Raw genomic sequence first — 13,934 nt, 5'->3', positions numbered from 1 at the left:
TCATTCGGACCAAATAAAATGATTGGTCAGACTTTTATCAGAAATATATGAGAGTTAAACATTTTTGAGTTTCAATACCTGGTGGATTTCTTTTACATTTTAGTTTGACACACACTTATTAGGAGCATTTTAAGATGACAAAAGAAAAGTGTAAAAATGCCACATCATATGGTATAGCTTTAATTCAGCTAACTCTTTAAACTTAAACAATCCTGATTTAATAAACAACTCATTTGTATGTTCCCTGAAATTAACATTAGACATGATTCTTATTGGTCTTTTCTGTCTCTTTTGTGTTCCTCATATATGTGTTGCCCCATACTTCAATACAATAACTCAAATATGGTAGAATAAGTGAACAATATCAAATTCTCATTGCTTTATAATCCAACTCATATTTTGCTTTACTCAGTACAGAAATATTAATATTGAAAATAGCAAAATCGGATGAAACGGTCATTATCCATTTTTTCCATTTTGCATTTGAGCACAAAATCGGGAAATGAAAAAACGAAGAATCCGTGTTCATTGTGGTTTTGAAAATGAAAAACAAAAAAACAAGTGTTTTTTGTTTTTTGATTTTTGGCTTTAAATTAAAAAACAAATGAACGAATGATACACGGATTCTTTCAGCTCTAATCTGCAAACTCACACCTAGACGTCACTAAATATGATACACTGGACCTTTAAGTCATCCATTCACTCTGTTTGTGTTTCAGTGCTGTTGGTTGTCAGTTCAAACTGCTCAGAGTGCTCATTATCATCTTCTTTCAGACGCAGTGCTGCGCTATGACGGCATGGAGGGGAGAGTGACCAATGGGACGCGAGCTAGCATGGCGTCACTTCCTGCTGACGTCAGCAACAGGAGCAGCTACAGTATCCCAGCAACAGTGTAGAGACCAGCTCACAGTAGGAGGGACTCAAATTCAGTTTGTACAAAACCCACTAAATGGTTTAAGAAAAAGAAACACTAAAAACAAAAAGACTGAAACTAAAATGGAACTGATTTGAATCCTGTTTGGGATGGCAGTGTTTCAGGATCTGGACATTTTCAGGACTGATGACTTTTCTTATGTTAAAAAGGAGGGGGATGTTATGACCAGGATGGTGACCCCGCTGCTCCCTCTCCCCTCCTCCTGCAGTCTAGGTGTCGTTTGATCCTTTCATTCCTCATATTGCAGCCTTTGTTCTGTGTTTCGGTGTGATTGCATGTCTTGTTCTAGTTGCAGCTGCTGTGTATGTCTAATGTGCATGCTTAAACTGACTTGGTCCAATTGTATATACATTTAATCACAGGAAGTGTGTGTATATATTTTTGGTTGATCCCTCTGATTGAAAGAGACACTTGTAGAATAAAGATGTTGGTTTTATTTTAGGTTTTACTGGTGTCTTTACCGTTCATTCTACTCCAGGTAGTGGTTATTGTGTTGGCTCTGAGTACAAATTTAGTCACGATCTAGATCAGGGGTCTCAAACATGCGGTTCGGGGGCCAAATGCAGCCCACCAAAGGTTCCATTCCAGCCCGTGGGATGAATTTGCAAAGGGTAAAAATTCCACAGTCAAGGCTGTGGAACTCATTTTAGTTGCGGTTCCACATACAGACCAATATGATCTACAGTCAAATAATAACAGCAGAAGAACCGACACAAAAGAATGACGCTGCGTTCCAGGCCGTTTTTTGAGCCCGTAAGTCACGACTTCAAACCACAACTCACGACTTTGAAGCGTTCCAGGCAAGTCACACCAAACTGCCTGAGCACAAGGAAGTGTGGGAGCTAGATGTAAACAAACCAGCATGTCGGACCGTACGTTATTAGGGCTGGGTATCAGGGCCAATTTCCATAATTGATTTGATTTAAATTCATAAGGTTCTGAATCGATTAATCACGATTTGATTCGATTCAATATCGATTCGATTCAGTATTAATTGACTGATTCAGAGTAATTTAGTGATACCAAAGTACAATTTTGAGTTGTAACCTGATTATTTGAGTACCGCAGTCATGCAACACATCAATACTGGTGTCATATTGATATTAGAAAGGAAATAGATATGACATTTCAGCAGTAAATTGCTGAATGTGTTCTTAAATAATGAACGGGACAGAAACATTGTCGTGTTTCTACAGTGGCTAAGAACGGACTTCGTCATCTTTATTCTGTTTTATGGCTGGAGGCTACTACTCACGGGGGGTGCACACTCCTGGGTGGTGGTGGTTGGGGTGGGGGGGGTAGTGCAGCGGTCGGACATTGTCGCTTTACTCTTTCTCTAACTCCATACTCAGTCATCAGTGATTGTATGGATCCAAGGTTTTATTCCAAGAACAACCAGCTTCAGCGACTCGCCGGGCGGCCACTTCCTTCACTCTGCAGGTTCGAGTTTGAGGCCGGAGGACCTCCAGCAGAGGGTTTTTCCCCACCGCATCTTTTTTGCAAGTGAGACCAAGTCTTCCCCAGGGGTTCGCAAGACGGAGCGGCCCACAGTTCCGCGTACTCCTGGTCCTGCTCTGAAAAATCGACCTCATCCACAATGAATTGATTTCGCAAAATTAAAATTAAATCGATTAAATCGATTTTTTTACCCAGCCCTATACATTATGTTTGTTTACAATCATTTCTATTGCCAAAGGTGCTTGCTCCTTGATTATTTGAGGGGAAACAGAGGAGGAAAAACAGTGCACAAGGCAAGAGAAGCTGTTTAAATTTATTTTTGCACTCAGTGGACTGAAAACTAGCTAACGCTGGAGCAGCTGCTGATTATGTAGAACATTTGCAGATAAATAACGTCAGAGCAATACCTTGTTTTAACAAACAGTCTGCATAAACACCACATCCATGCGGGGGGCTGCCATTGCTACGTGACGTCAGAACTCAGAACTGGGAGAACATCGATCTAGTACGAGTTCACAGGTGGGAAGTCACAGGTTTGACTGACATTCCAGTGCATTTTCACCAGAAGAAGGTTGGAAAAACAGGAGTTACGGGTGGACTGGAACGCAGCATGACTCCATATTTTCTTTTTGCTTTGATGTGAGAAAAATAATATTACATTATGCCTATAAATAATACAAACTTCTAATTTTTTTCTTTGTTTTAGTGCAAAAATAACATTAAATTATGAAAATATTAACTTTTACAAACTATCCTGTAACAATAAAATGTGAATAACCTGAACAAGTATGAACAACCTGAAATGTCTAAAGAAAACTAAGCACAATTTGAACTCTTTTCTACCTGTTCCTCAGTGTTTAGTGTCTTTGTAGATCTGATCCATAATGCACTTGTAGAAATCATAAGTTGAGGCAGAATATTGTTAAAATTGCACTGAATTTTCTTTTTCTTTCTTTTTTTTTTAATTCATTTTTTTCAGGTTATTCACATTTTGTTTGGATAGTTTGTAAAAGTAAATATTTTCATAATTTAATTGTTTGGGTTTTTTTTGCACTTAAACAAAGACAAAAATTTGGAGTTGTCATTATTTATAAGTTATTCTGTTATTATTTTACTGGTGCGGCCCACTGGAGATCAGATCGGGCTGAATGTGGAACCTGAAAGAACATGAGTTTGAGAGCCCTGGTTTAGATGTTGAAAGCAGATTAATTTGAATTCTTTATTTGTATGTGTGTTACAGTACTGACTCATACACTCTGTATGATGCTCCCATTTCCAGCCCAGGGCCAAAGCAAAAGCACCACGAAGCTGCTTTATTTCCTAACAAGGAATTCACAACAGACACTTCCTTGAAAACTTGAAACAATAGAAGAAACTTCCTCCAGAGCACGTTGGGGGGGCCTTGGTAAAACTGATGCCGTTGGGGTGGGAGGGGCTTATTTTGTTTCATACCAGGCAAGTTTGAATGCGTACAGCAGGTGGAGGAAATGAATCCCACAAGCCTCGGCTCGGCCCTCAATGAGATTCTAGAACCGATTGGGAAGTTGCTTTTGCCAGAAGTTATTGTGCAGCCGCTGCTGAATTAACAACCTATTGTACACAAGGTCGCAGAAGATTTGTGTAAAATGACTCCACTGCTGGTATTTTAAGAGCAATTCTGCTTTCTTTGTAGGCAAAGATATGGAGATGTGCCACAGGAAAAGTTTTCTACAACCTTTGGCTGTGCTTAGCACGCTACCTACCATGAGCTACGGTGGCCCAGAGGTGCAACAGCCCAAAAAAATGTCCACTATAAAAAAAAGACAACAGCCCAAAAAATGATCCACTATAAAAAAAAGACAACAGCCCAAAAAATGATCCACTATAAAAAAAAAGACAACAGCCCAAAAAATGATCCACTATAAAAAAAAAGACAACAGCCCAAAAAAATGTCCACTATAAAAAAAAAGACAACAGCCCAAAAAAATGTCCACTATAAAAAAAAGACAACAGCCCAAAAAATGATCCCCTATAAAAAAAAGACAACAGCCCAAAAAAATGTCCACTATAAAAAAAAAGACAACAGCCCAAAAAATGATCCACTATAAAAAAAGACAACAGCCCAAAAAAATGTCCACTATAAAAAAAGAGAACAGCCCAAAAATTATCCACTATAAAAAAAAGACAACAGCCCAAAAAAATGTCCACAATAAAAAAAGAGAACAGCCCAAAAATTATCCACTATAAAAAAAAGACAACAGCCCAAAAAAATGTCCACTATAAAAAAAGAGAACAGCCCAAAAAATGATCCGCTATAAAAAAAAAGACAACAGCCCAAAAAAATGTCCACAATAAAAAAAGAGAACAGCCCAAAAATTATCCGCTATAAGAAAAAAAAGACAACAGCCCAAAAAATTATCCACTATAAAAAAAAGACAACAGCCCAAAAAAATCTCCACTATAAGGAAAAAAAAGACAACAGCCCAGAAAATTATCAACTATAAAAAAAAGACAACAGCCCAAAAAATTATCCACTATATATTTTTAAAGTAACTTTATTTTTAGTGCACCAACCTCCACTTCCGGTGGGTTACTTTGTTAGCATTAGCCACATTATCTCAAAGCCTTAAAAATTTTCAGCCTACGCTTTTGTTTTTTGTGGTGGCCTTAATTTTAAAGCAAGAGACCTTTTGGGTAAACAGCACCCCCTTAATTGAAAAGGGGGATGATGTTTTGTTTTCTTATAGTGGATAACTTTTTGGGCCGTTCTCTTTTTTTTCTTATAGTGGATAACTTTTTGGGCTGTTCTCTTTTTTTTCTTACAGTGGATAACTTTTTGGGCTATTCTCTTTTTTTTTTTTCTTATAGTGGATAACTTTTTGGGCTGTTCTCTTTTTTTTCTTATAGTGGATAACTTTTTGGGCTGTTCTCTTTTTTTTTCTTATAGTGGATAACTTTTGGGCTGTTCTCTTTTTTTTCTTATAGTTGATAATTTTTTGGGCTGTTCTCTCTTTTTTCTTATAGTGGATAACTTTTTGGACTGTTCTCTCTTTTTTCTTATAGTGGATAACTTTTTGGGCTGTTCTCTCTTTTTTCTTATAGTGGATAACTTTTTGGGCTGTTCTCTTTTTTTTTCTTATAGTGGATAACTTTTTGGACTGTTCTCTTTTTTTTTCTTATAGTGGATAACTTTTTGGGCTGTTCTCTCTTTTTTCTTATAGTGGATAACTTTTTGGACTGTTCTCTCTTTTTTCTTATAGTGGATAACTTTTTGGGCTGTTCTCTCTTTTTTCTTATAGTGGATAACTTTTTGGGCTGTTCTCTTTTTTTTTCTTATAGTGGATAACTTTTTGGACTGTTCTCTTTTTTTTTCTTATAGTGGATAACTTTTTGGGCTGTTCTCTCTTTTTTCTTATAGTGGATAACTTTTTGGACTGTTCTCTCTTTTTTCTTATAGTGGATAACTTTTTGGGCTGTTCTCTCTTTTTTCTTATAGTGGATAACTTTTTGGGCTGTTCTCTTTTTTTTTCTTATAGTGGATAACTTTTTGGGCTGTTCTCTCTTTTTTCTTATAGTGGATAACTTTTTGGACTGTTCTCTCTTTTTTCTTATAGTGGATAACTTTTTGGGCTGTTCTCTCTTTTTTCTTATAGTGGATAACTTTTTGGGCTGTTCTCTTTTTTTTCTTATAGTGGATAACTTTTGGGCTGTTCTCTCTTTTTTCTTATAGTGGATAACTTTTTGGGCTGTTCTCTTTTTTTTTCTTATAGTGGATAACTTTTTGGGCTGTTCTCTTTTTTTTTTCTTATAGTGGATAACTTTTTGGACTGTTCTCTCTTTTTTCTTATAGTGGATAACTTTTTGGGCTGTTCTCTCTTTTTTCTTATAGTGGATAACTTTTTGGGCTGTTCTCTTTTTTTTTCTTATAGTGGATAACTTTTTGGGCTGTTCTCTTTTTTTTCTTATAGTGGATAACTTTTTGGGCTGTTCTCTCTTTTTTCTTATAGTGGATAACTTTTTGGGCTGTTCTCTTTTTTTTTCTTATAGTGGATAACTTTTTGGGCTGTTCTCTTTTTTTTTTTCTTATAGTGGATAACTTTTTGGGCTGTTCTCTCTTTTTTCTTATAGTGGATAACTTTTTGGGCTGTTCTCTTTTTTTTTTTTTCTTATAGTGGATAACTTTTTGGGCTGTTCTCTTTTTTTTTTCTTATAGTGGATAACTTTTTGGGCTGTTCTCTTTTTTTTTCTTATAGTGGATAACTTTTTGGGCTGTTCTCTCTTTTTTCTTATAGTGGATAACTTTTTGGGCTGTTCTCTTTTTTTTTCTTATAGTGGATAACTTTTTGGGCTGTTCTCTTTTTTTTTTCTTATAGTGGATAACTTTTTGGGCTGTTCTCTTTTTTTTCTTATAGTGGATAACTTTTTGGGCTGTTCTCTCTTTTTTCTTATAGTGGATAACTTTTTGGGCTGTTCTCTTTTTTTTTCTTATAGTGGATAACTTTTTGGGCTGTTCTCTTTTTTTTTCTTATAGTGGATAACTTTTTGGGCTGTTGCACCTCTGGGCCACTGCCATGAGCTGCCTGGAAGGGAGCCTGTATTTTGTGAATACCAGAAATAAGATTCATATTCATTGTCTTTAAATCTCAGAAACTGATGTAAAATTCCTGTTTACTGAATCCTCCTGGTGACAGATGGTAGTATTGTTGCCCTTGTTTGGAATAAGTCAGGTTTCCTTTCGCTGTTTGACCACCATGTTTCTACAGTAGATCAGAATGAACTTCCTTCTCTGTTTTTTTCCATCTTATAGCCTCTGATTTTCAGCTTGTATTATGGTTAGTAACTATATCTGACTGTCGTCTGAAATGGATATTCTCTCAACTAGAAAAAAAACCCATAAAACCCAAAATAAAATAGAAACAATGACTGTAAATGGAGAGTTGTGCTGCTGTCGGTGAGGCTGGGTGGGATACTCAGTTGGTTGCAATCTGCAACTTCACCTGTAGATGTCACTAGAGAGCACACGCTGAACTTATCAAGAAGGATTCATATCTGTACATCTGTAATGTGTTATTTTACAGTTATATGCTCTAAGGTACGCTTTTTAATTATTATTACTATTATTATTATTATTGGTGCAGGTTTTTTTTGCAACATTTGATTTTGACGGCGTATTGTCTGGTCCATTTTTTGTGTCTTTGTGTCTCACAGTGAAGGTGAACAGAACAGACAGTGTGTGGAGTGAACGGCCTCCTGCAGGTGAGTTAGGATCAACATGTGTGCACCATTACATTAATACTTGGACTGAAATTCCTCACAGAACCATATCAACTTCATTTTAGACCTTGAAAAACATCCTTTGATAGAATCTAGTTCAAGATTGAAAGATGAAGACAAAGCTTAGTGTTTAGTCTAAGGCAGTGTTTTTCAACCTTGGGGTCAGGACCCCACATGGGGTCGCCTGGAATTTCTAGTAATTGATTAAAAAAAAAAAATAAATGAATAAAATAAAAACTTGTATTAAAAAAATATATGGTGAGTTGAGACAGACAATTACATACATAAAAGATATGACAAACTGAGTGTGAAACTGCAGCTCTGTGCTTCTGTTTATGTGTCAAATGTTCATTGCGGTCAGTTTCAGATGCTGCAGCTCTTTCATAATTCATAGTTTCAGTTCTTGTTTGTTCAGTATTAATTGTCCTCCTTGTAAATCCAAGCTGGACTGACTGGACAGATCCTGACCAAGGAAAATCAAATTCTCCCTTTGTGCAGTAATCTACACCTGGATTTACTGCCTCCGTCCATAATAATATACATTATATAGACTAAAGGTCCTCTAAAATTAACATTTATTTAAAACATAGTATAGCAAACTATTACATGATCAAAAACAAACTAATTTTAGCAAAAAAAATGTCTCTGTTTTGAATGTCTGGGGTTCGCCAGAAATTTGTGATGTTAAAATGGGGTCAGGAGCCATAAAAGGTTGGAAGCACTGGTCTAAGGTGTTGTGCTGAAGTCAAGATTGAAATCAACAAAAGAAAAGAGCTGGTGCAGCAGAAAGTTCAGCCTGTAGTTAAGACAAGATATTTGTTATTTCTGATGCAGACAATGACGAGGAGAGCAGCATGGTGTCCCATGAGCCCGACGTGGAGTACACTGAGGTGGTCCATCCCCGCTCAGCAGATCCTGCTCGAGGTAAACAGTTTCTAAAGTCACCCTCCTATTCTGGCTTCAGCCTTAAATGGATGGGACAAGAAGATAGACAGACAGACAGACAGACAGACAGACAGACCAGTTCTTTTTGAGAACCGGATCCCAGTAGCTCGATTCTTTGGAATCGTTTGCCTACCTGCTTAACAATTCTGCTTATTGATTCCACCTTCATTGTGCATGCGTGATGACGTCACACGTACGCTGCATTGTTTTGGTCAGAACGAAGCCAACATGGCATTGAGGCAGAAACGGTCTAAAAAGACGACACCAGGTCCAAACAGACCACACCAGGTCCAAACAGACCACACCAGGTCCAAACAGACCACACCAGGTCCACTGGAACACTATCAAAGCTTCCATGTCTTCTAAAGGTGGAATCCCTCCAGTCTGCTCAAACATTTGTCCACATGTGAATCATTTACAGGAATGTCACATATTTGATTCTCTACTCAGCAGTGCTTGTGAATGTAGCGGCAGAGTGAACGCCGGGCCGGTTCAGGTGTGGGCAACAAATGTTGTAACTCCTCAAATACAAGTTTCCGAAGGACTTTGACAGCCCTGATCTAGATAAAAGAACAGGAAAGTTACAGTGATGGTATGAATGTCAGTGTACTGGATGATGCAGAAGCGTCCACAGTGTTGGTTGATATGGAACTAAAACAACAAAACCCATGAATATACAAGAGAACAGCTGGAGAAGAACTGTCCACTGGAGTGACCACTGTGCATGAAAGGGTTAAACTTCATAAGCTCTTCCTCTTATTTTCTGACCGTCCTGCATGTTCCACCTCCTCCACACTCCTCACCAAAACCGTTTTTCTCTGTGTTGTCGACATTCCTTCGGTGTTGATAAGGTGGACCAACACTTCCTGGGAGGGGCCCAATTATCCATCATTAAAGTATCTCCAGGTTGTTCTAACTGCTGGGATTTCCACAAACACTGCAGACATTATAAACAGGAAGGGTTGAGCTAATTACTGGGTTGGTTCATGATACTGGACCTCTTCTCCATTATGATCCTGTGCCAGAGGCCGGACGTGCCGGTTACGGACTGAAACAACCCCCCCCTGTTTTCAGTGTCACTTAACGGCAAATCAAATAGATACGTCCATCTGCAGCTGAAGTGTAAACTTTGCCTTTTGACGCCCATGTTGTTTCTTGTATTAACAGTTCCACTGAGAAAAGGCACCGACACAGTGTACAGTGAGCTCCAGAACTCTCCACATGGTAAGTGTAATGTCCATACAGCTGCAGGAAAGGCAGTTTTTACATGAATATTAGCAACGTTAACTTTAAACCCAAAAGAGCTGACATGGGATTTAGATGCTGGACAGAAAAGGGATTATGTCAAATAAAAGATCTATATAGGGAGGGCTCTCGAATGTCTTTTGAACAATTAATGGATAAATACAATTTGCCCAGGAAACATACAAACTACAAATAAGGAATTACATAATTAACCAAATAAAATCTACACTGTAAAAAAAATCTGTAATTGAACAGAATTTTTACCGTTTATTTTACAGATTTTTTCTGTATTTTTAAGGTACAGGAAAATATCAATGAAATGACAAAAACAGACTGTGATTTGACATGTCAAATATAAAATAACATGAAAAAACTGTAACTGTGAATAACCAAAAACTTTCAATTTTTTTCAAGAATTTTTTTTCTTTTTTCACAGAAAAATACAGTTAAAATACATTTACAAATGTATCATAATTTCACAAATATTTATTTTCTATTTATGAGATTAAACTATTCATTTAAAGTTTAATGCTGTAAAAAATAAATAAATAAATAAAACAAGATAAAAATTTTTGTGACTTTATCAGTTGTGAAATTATGATACATTTGTAAATGTATTTTAACTGTATTTTTCTGTGAAAAAAGAAAAAAATTCTTTTAAAAAATTTAAATTTTTTGGTTATTCACAGTTACAGGTTTTTCGTGTTATTTTACATTTGACATGTCAAATCACAGTCTATTTTTGAAATTTCATTGATATTTTCCTGTATCTTAAAAATACAGGAAAAAATCTGTAAAATAAACAGTGAAAATTCTCTTAAATTACAGATTTTTTTTACAGTGTGGGTGCTATTGTGTGGGTGGGGGGTGGTAGGGATTGTTGTGATGAGTTTGTGTTTTTTGCCTGTTCTTATAGAACAATGAAAACGACAATAAATATATTTCTGAAAAAAAAAAAAAAATTAGTAACATTAGAAGACATGATTGCGGTATTGCTCCCACAAACCACAGTCCTCATGTTTAGCTGAGCTCTGCAGTGCTTCAGCTCAGTGTTCTGCTTATGGGTGCTTCTATGAAACTGGGTACATTTGGTACCTGGCAGCTTTTTAGACCCAATAATAAAAGAGAAGTTTAGACATATTCCCCCCAGGATGGACCTAATGATGACCTCGGATGCAAAAAATGCAAAAAAAAAAATTATACTCTTGCTCTGAGCCATCCCAAAATTAATGAAGTTTTAATAAAATATTGGGGCCAAAAATAGAACCCAAATACAGACATTAACTCTCCCTAGGTGTCAGTGCATTAGATGTGTAAACATGTGTAAATGCTCTTCTACAGACTCTAAATACAGACACTGTGTTCAGTGTGTGGATCCTCGTGGTTTTTCTAATCCACACATGTGGGTTTGGCATCAGTCTCAGTCTCATTCCAGGTTTGGTGTGGAACCCATCGTGTCCACTGGTGTTACATACAGAACCTGAACATTTAAACACAAATAAATCATGAATGATTTTGCAACAGCGGTCATTTTTGTGAAACACTCTGACTTGCATAAGTAGTTCAATTCCCAAAATGCACCAGTGACAGAATAAAGAGATATTCCAAAAACTAGTAGCGTTTAATTTCCATGTCTTTTTGACTGTGTTACATGCAGATTTTTTTGTATTTAATATAATGTAAAATAATATAAAAATGTGTTTTATCTTAAAAAATAGTTTCTCTTTTATCTCAGTAAATATTTATTTTTAAAGTAGGCCCAAAGTGCTTTCAAACCTGCTTCATAACATTCTTCTACATCTGGTTTGAATTTTCAGCCCCTGTCCTGTTTTTAGGACCAGTTTCATAGAAGATCCCACATGCATATGCCTCCCAATAACAAGAATTTGGCAAAATTAGCTCCTAGATTGTGACCACAGATCAGCTTTTGCAGATTCACATATTTCCTGTGTTGATGTGTTGAAGTCTTAATGCAGACTAGCCTGGGAACCAAATGAATGGGATTCATTTGCTTTGGCAGATGCATTTGATCGTCCTGTTCCCATTCAAACTGACATAGATTGGACCGATCCCAACAGCTGCTCATCTGCTGTGGGTCAGGTCCGAGGTGGTTACTATCATAAAGGGATTCCTCAAGTCCAGCACTGCCTATAGCAGTGGTTCCCAACCTTTTTTGGCTCATGACCCCATTTTAACATCACAAATTTCTTTTTTGCTAATATTAATTTGTTTTTGATCATGTGATAGTTTGCTATACTACGTTGCAAATAAACGTTAATGTTAGAGGACATTTAGTCTATATAATGTATATTATTGTGGACAGAGGCAGTAAATCCAGGTGTAGATTACTGCACAAAGGGAGAATTTGATTTTCCTTGGTCAGGATATGTACAGTCAGTCCAGCTGTGATTTACAAGGAGGACAATTAATACTGAACAAACAAGAACTGAAACTATGAATTATGAAAGAGCTGCAGCATCTGAAACTGACCACAATGAACATTTGACAGATAAACAGAACCACAGTGCTGCAGTTTCAGATTCAGTTTGTCTTTTATGGATTGGGATTGTCTCTGTAAACTCATCATATATTTTTTATTCGTAAGTTTTTATTTTGATCAATTATTAGAAATTTCAGGCGACCCCAATTGAATTCCAGGCGACTCCACGTGGGGTCCCGACCCCAAGGTTAGAAAACACTGGCCTATAGTAAAAGCCAGCAGTCCGTCAGTACTTCAGCTGGCTCAGTAGAAGTGAAGTTTTTCCTCTAGATGAGTGACGACTAGGGATGCGCTGATAAAATGGGTGGACGCTGGTATTATGTAAGTCATAGAAGAGATCTGTCCACTGATGGCAGGTGGAAATACGTGTCTGTCGTATCATATTGTTATAAGGTTCTGTGTTGAGCTGAAAGATTGTAAAACCTGCATTTATTATGAATATTTCTTTGTTACGGAGGATAAATAACAAAAACAAAATAATGAAACTGAAAGTAATATTAGTATTGGCATCAGCTGTTGGCCAGAATGTCATTGTACACATTCCATGTATCAGTGATAATAATAATAATCTGTTGTTCATTTTTAAGGTGTCTATGAGCCCTGATATGAGACTTATATGAGACCTATATGAGATTTATATGAGACTTATATGAGATTTATATGAGACTTGTATGAGATTTATATGAGACTTATATGAGATTTATATGAAACTTATATGAGATTTATATGAGACTTACATGAGATTTATATGAGACCTATATGAGATTTATATGAGACTTGTATGAGATTTATATGAGACTTATATGAGATTTATATGAGACTTATATGAGATTTATAGGAGACATGAGACTTATATGAGATTTATATGAGATTTGTATGAAACTTATGAAATTTATATGAGACTTATATGAGATTTATATGAGATTTATATGAGACTTATAATATGAGATTTATAGGAGACCTATATGAGACTTATATGAGATTTATATGAGATTTATATGAAACTTATGAAATTTATATGAGACTTATATGAGATTTATAGGAGACTTATATGAGACTTATATGAGATTTATATGAGACTTATAATATGAGATTTATAGGAGACTTATATGAGACTTATATGAGATTTATATGAGATTTATATGAAACTTATGAAATTTATATGAGACTTATATGAGATTTATAGGAGACTTATATGAGACTTATATGAGATTTATATGAGACTTATAATATGAGATTTATAGGAGACCTATATGAGATTTATATGAGACTTATATAAGATTTATATGAGATTTATATGAAACTTATGAGATTTATATGAGACTTATATGAGACTTACGTGAGACTTACATGGCCAAGCAGACCTTCTGCCTAATGTATTTCCATTCATTTACACATACACCCCAGCATTCTAAGTCTAGTAGACGCTTTGTATTTTCCAACAGCTGCCCTTAAAACTGTGACTGACACGCAGATGTGTTTGAATATTCTACACGATTTTGTCAGCGTCCCATGTGTCATAATTCTGACTGCTTGTAGGTCTGTTCAGATAACATTTATGAATCAGAAATGAACTCAGGGGTCCTAGACTACAAGGTT

At 36.2% G+C, this 13,934-nt stretch overlaps 1 protein-coding gene across 12 annotated transcripts in view; it reads left to right on the top strand.

The window, feature by feature from the left end:
- pecam1b (platelet and endothelial cell adhesion molecule 1b) overlaps window positions 1-13,934 on the top strand; it is a 70,810-nt gene that overhangs the window by 45,579 nt on the left and 11,297 nt on the right. For 5 of the 12 annotated variants that reach the window (XM_030145635.1, XM_030145626.1, XM_030145619.1 and 2 more), the window contains 3 exons: window positions 7,580-7,627; window positions 8,480-8,569; window positions 9,758-9,814. In XM_030145635.1, the coding sequence (XP_030001495.1) occupies window positions 7,580-7,627; window positions 8,480-8,569; window positions 9,758-9,814 (195 nt within the window). Of the gene's footprint in view, window positions 1-774; window positions 1,376-7,579; window positions 7,628-8,479; window positions 8,570-9,757; window positions 9,815-13,934 lie in introns of those variants that run through there. The other 7 variants (XM_030145653.1, XM_030145660.1, XM_030145688.1 and 4 more) reach the window with 5 other exon arrangements.

The sequence above is a fragment of the Sphaeramia orbicularis genome, chromosome 1, assembly GCF_902148855.1.
Source record: "Sphaeramia orbicularis chromosome 1, fSphaOr1.1, whole genome shotgun sequence".
NCBI classification, from domain to species: Eukaryota; Metazoa; Chordata; class Actinopteri; order Kurtiformes; family Apogonidae; genus Sphaeramia; species Sphaeramia orbicularis.
The sequence above is the reverse complement of the archived record's forward strand: the minus strand, read 5'-3'. Positions and strand labels throughout refer to the sequence as shown.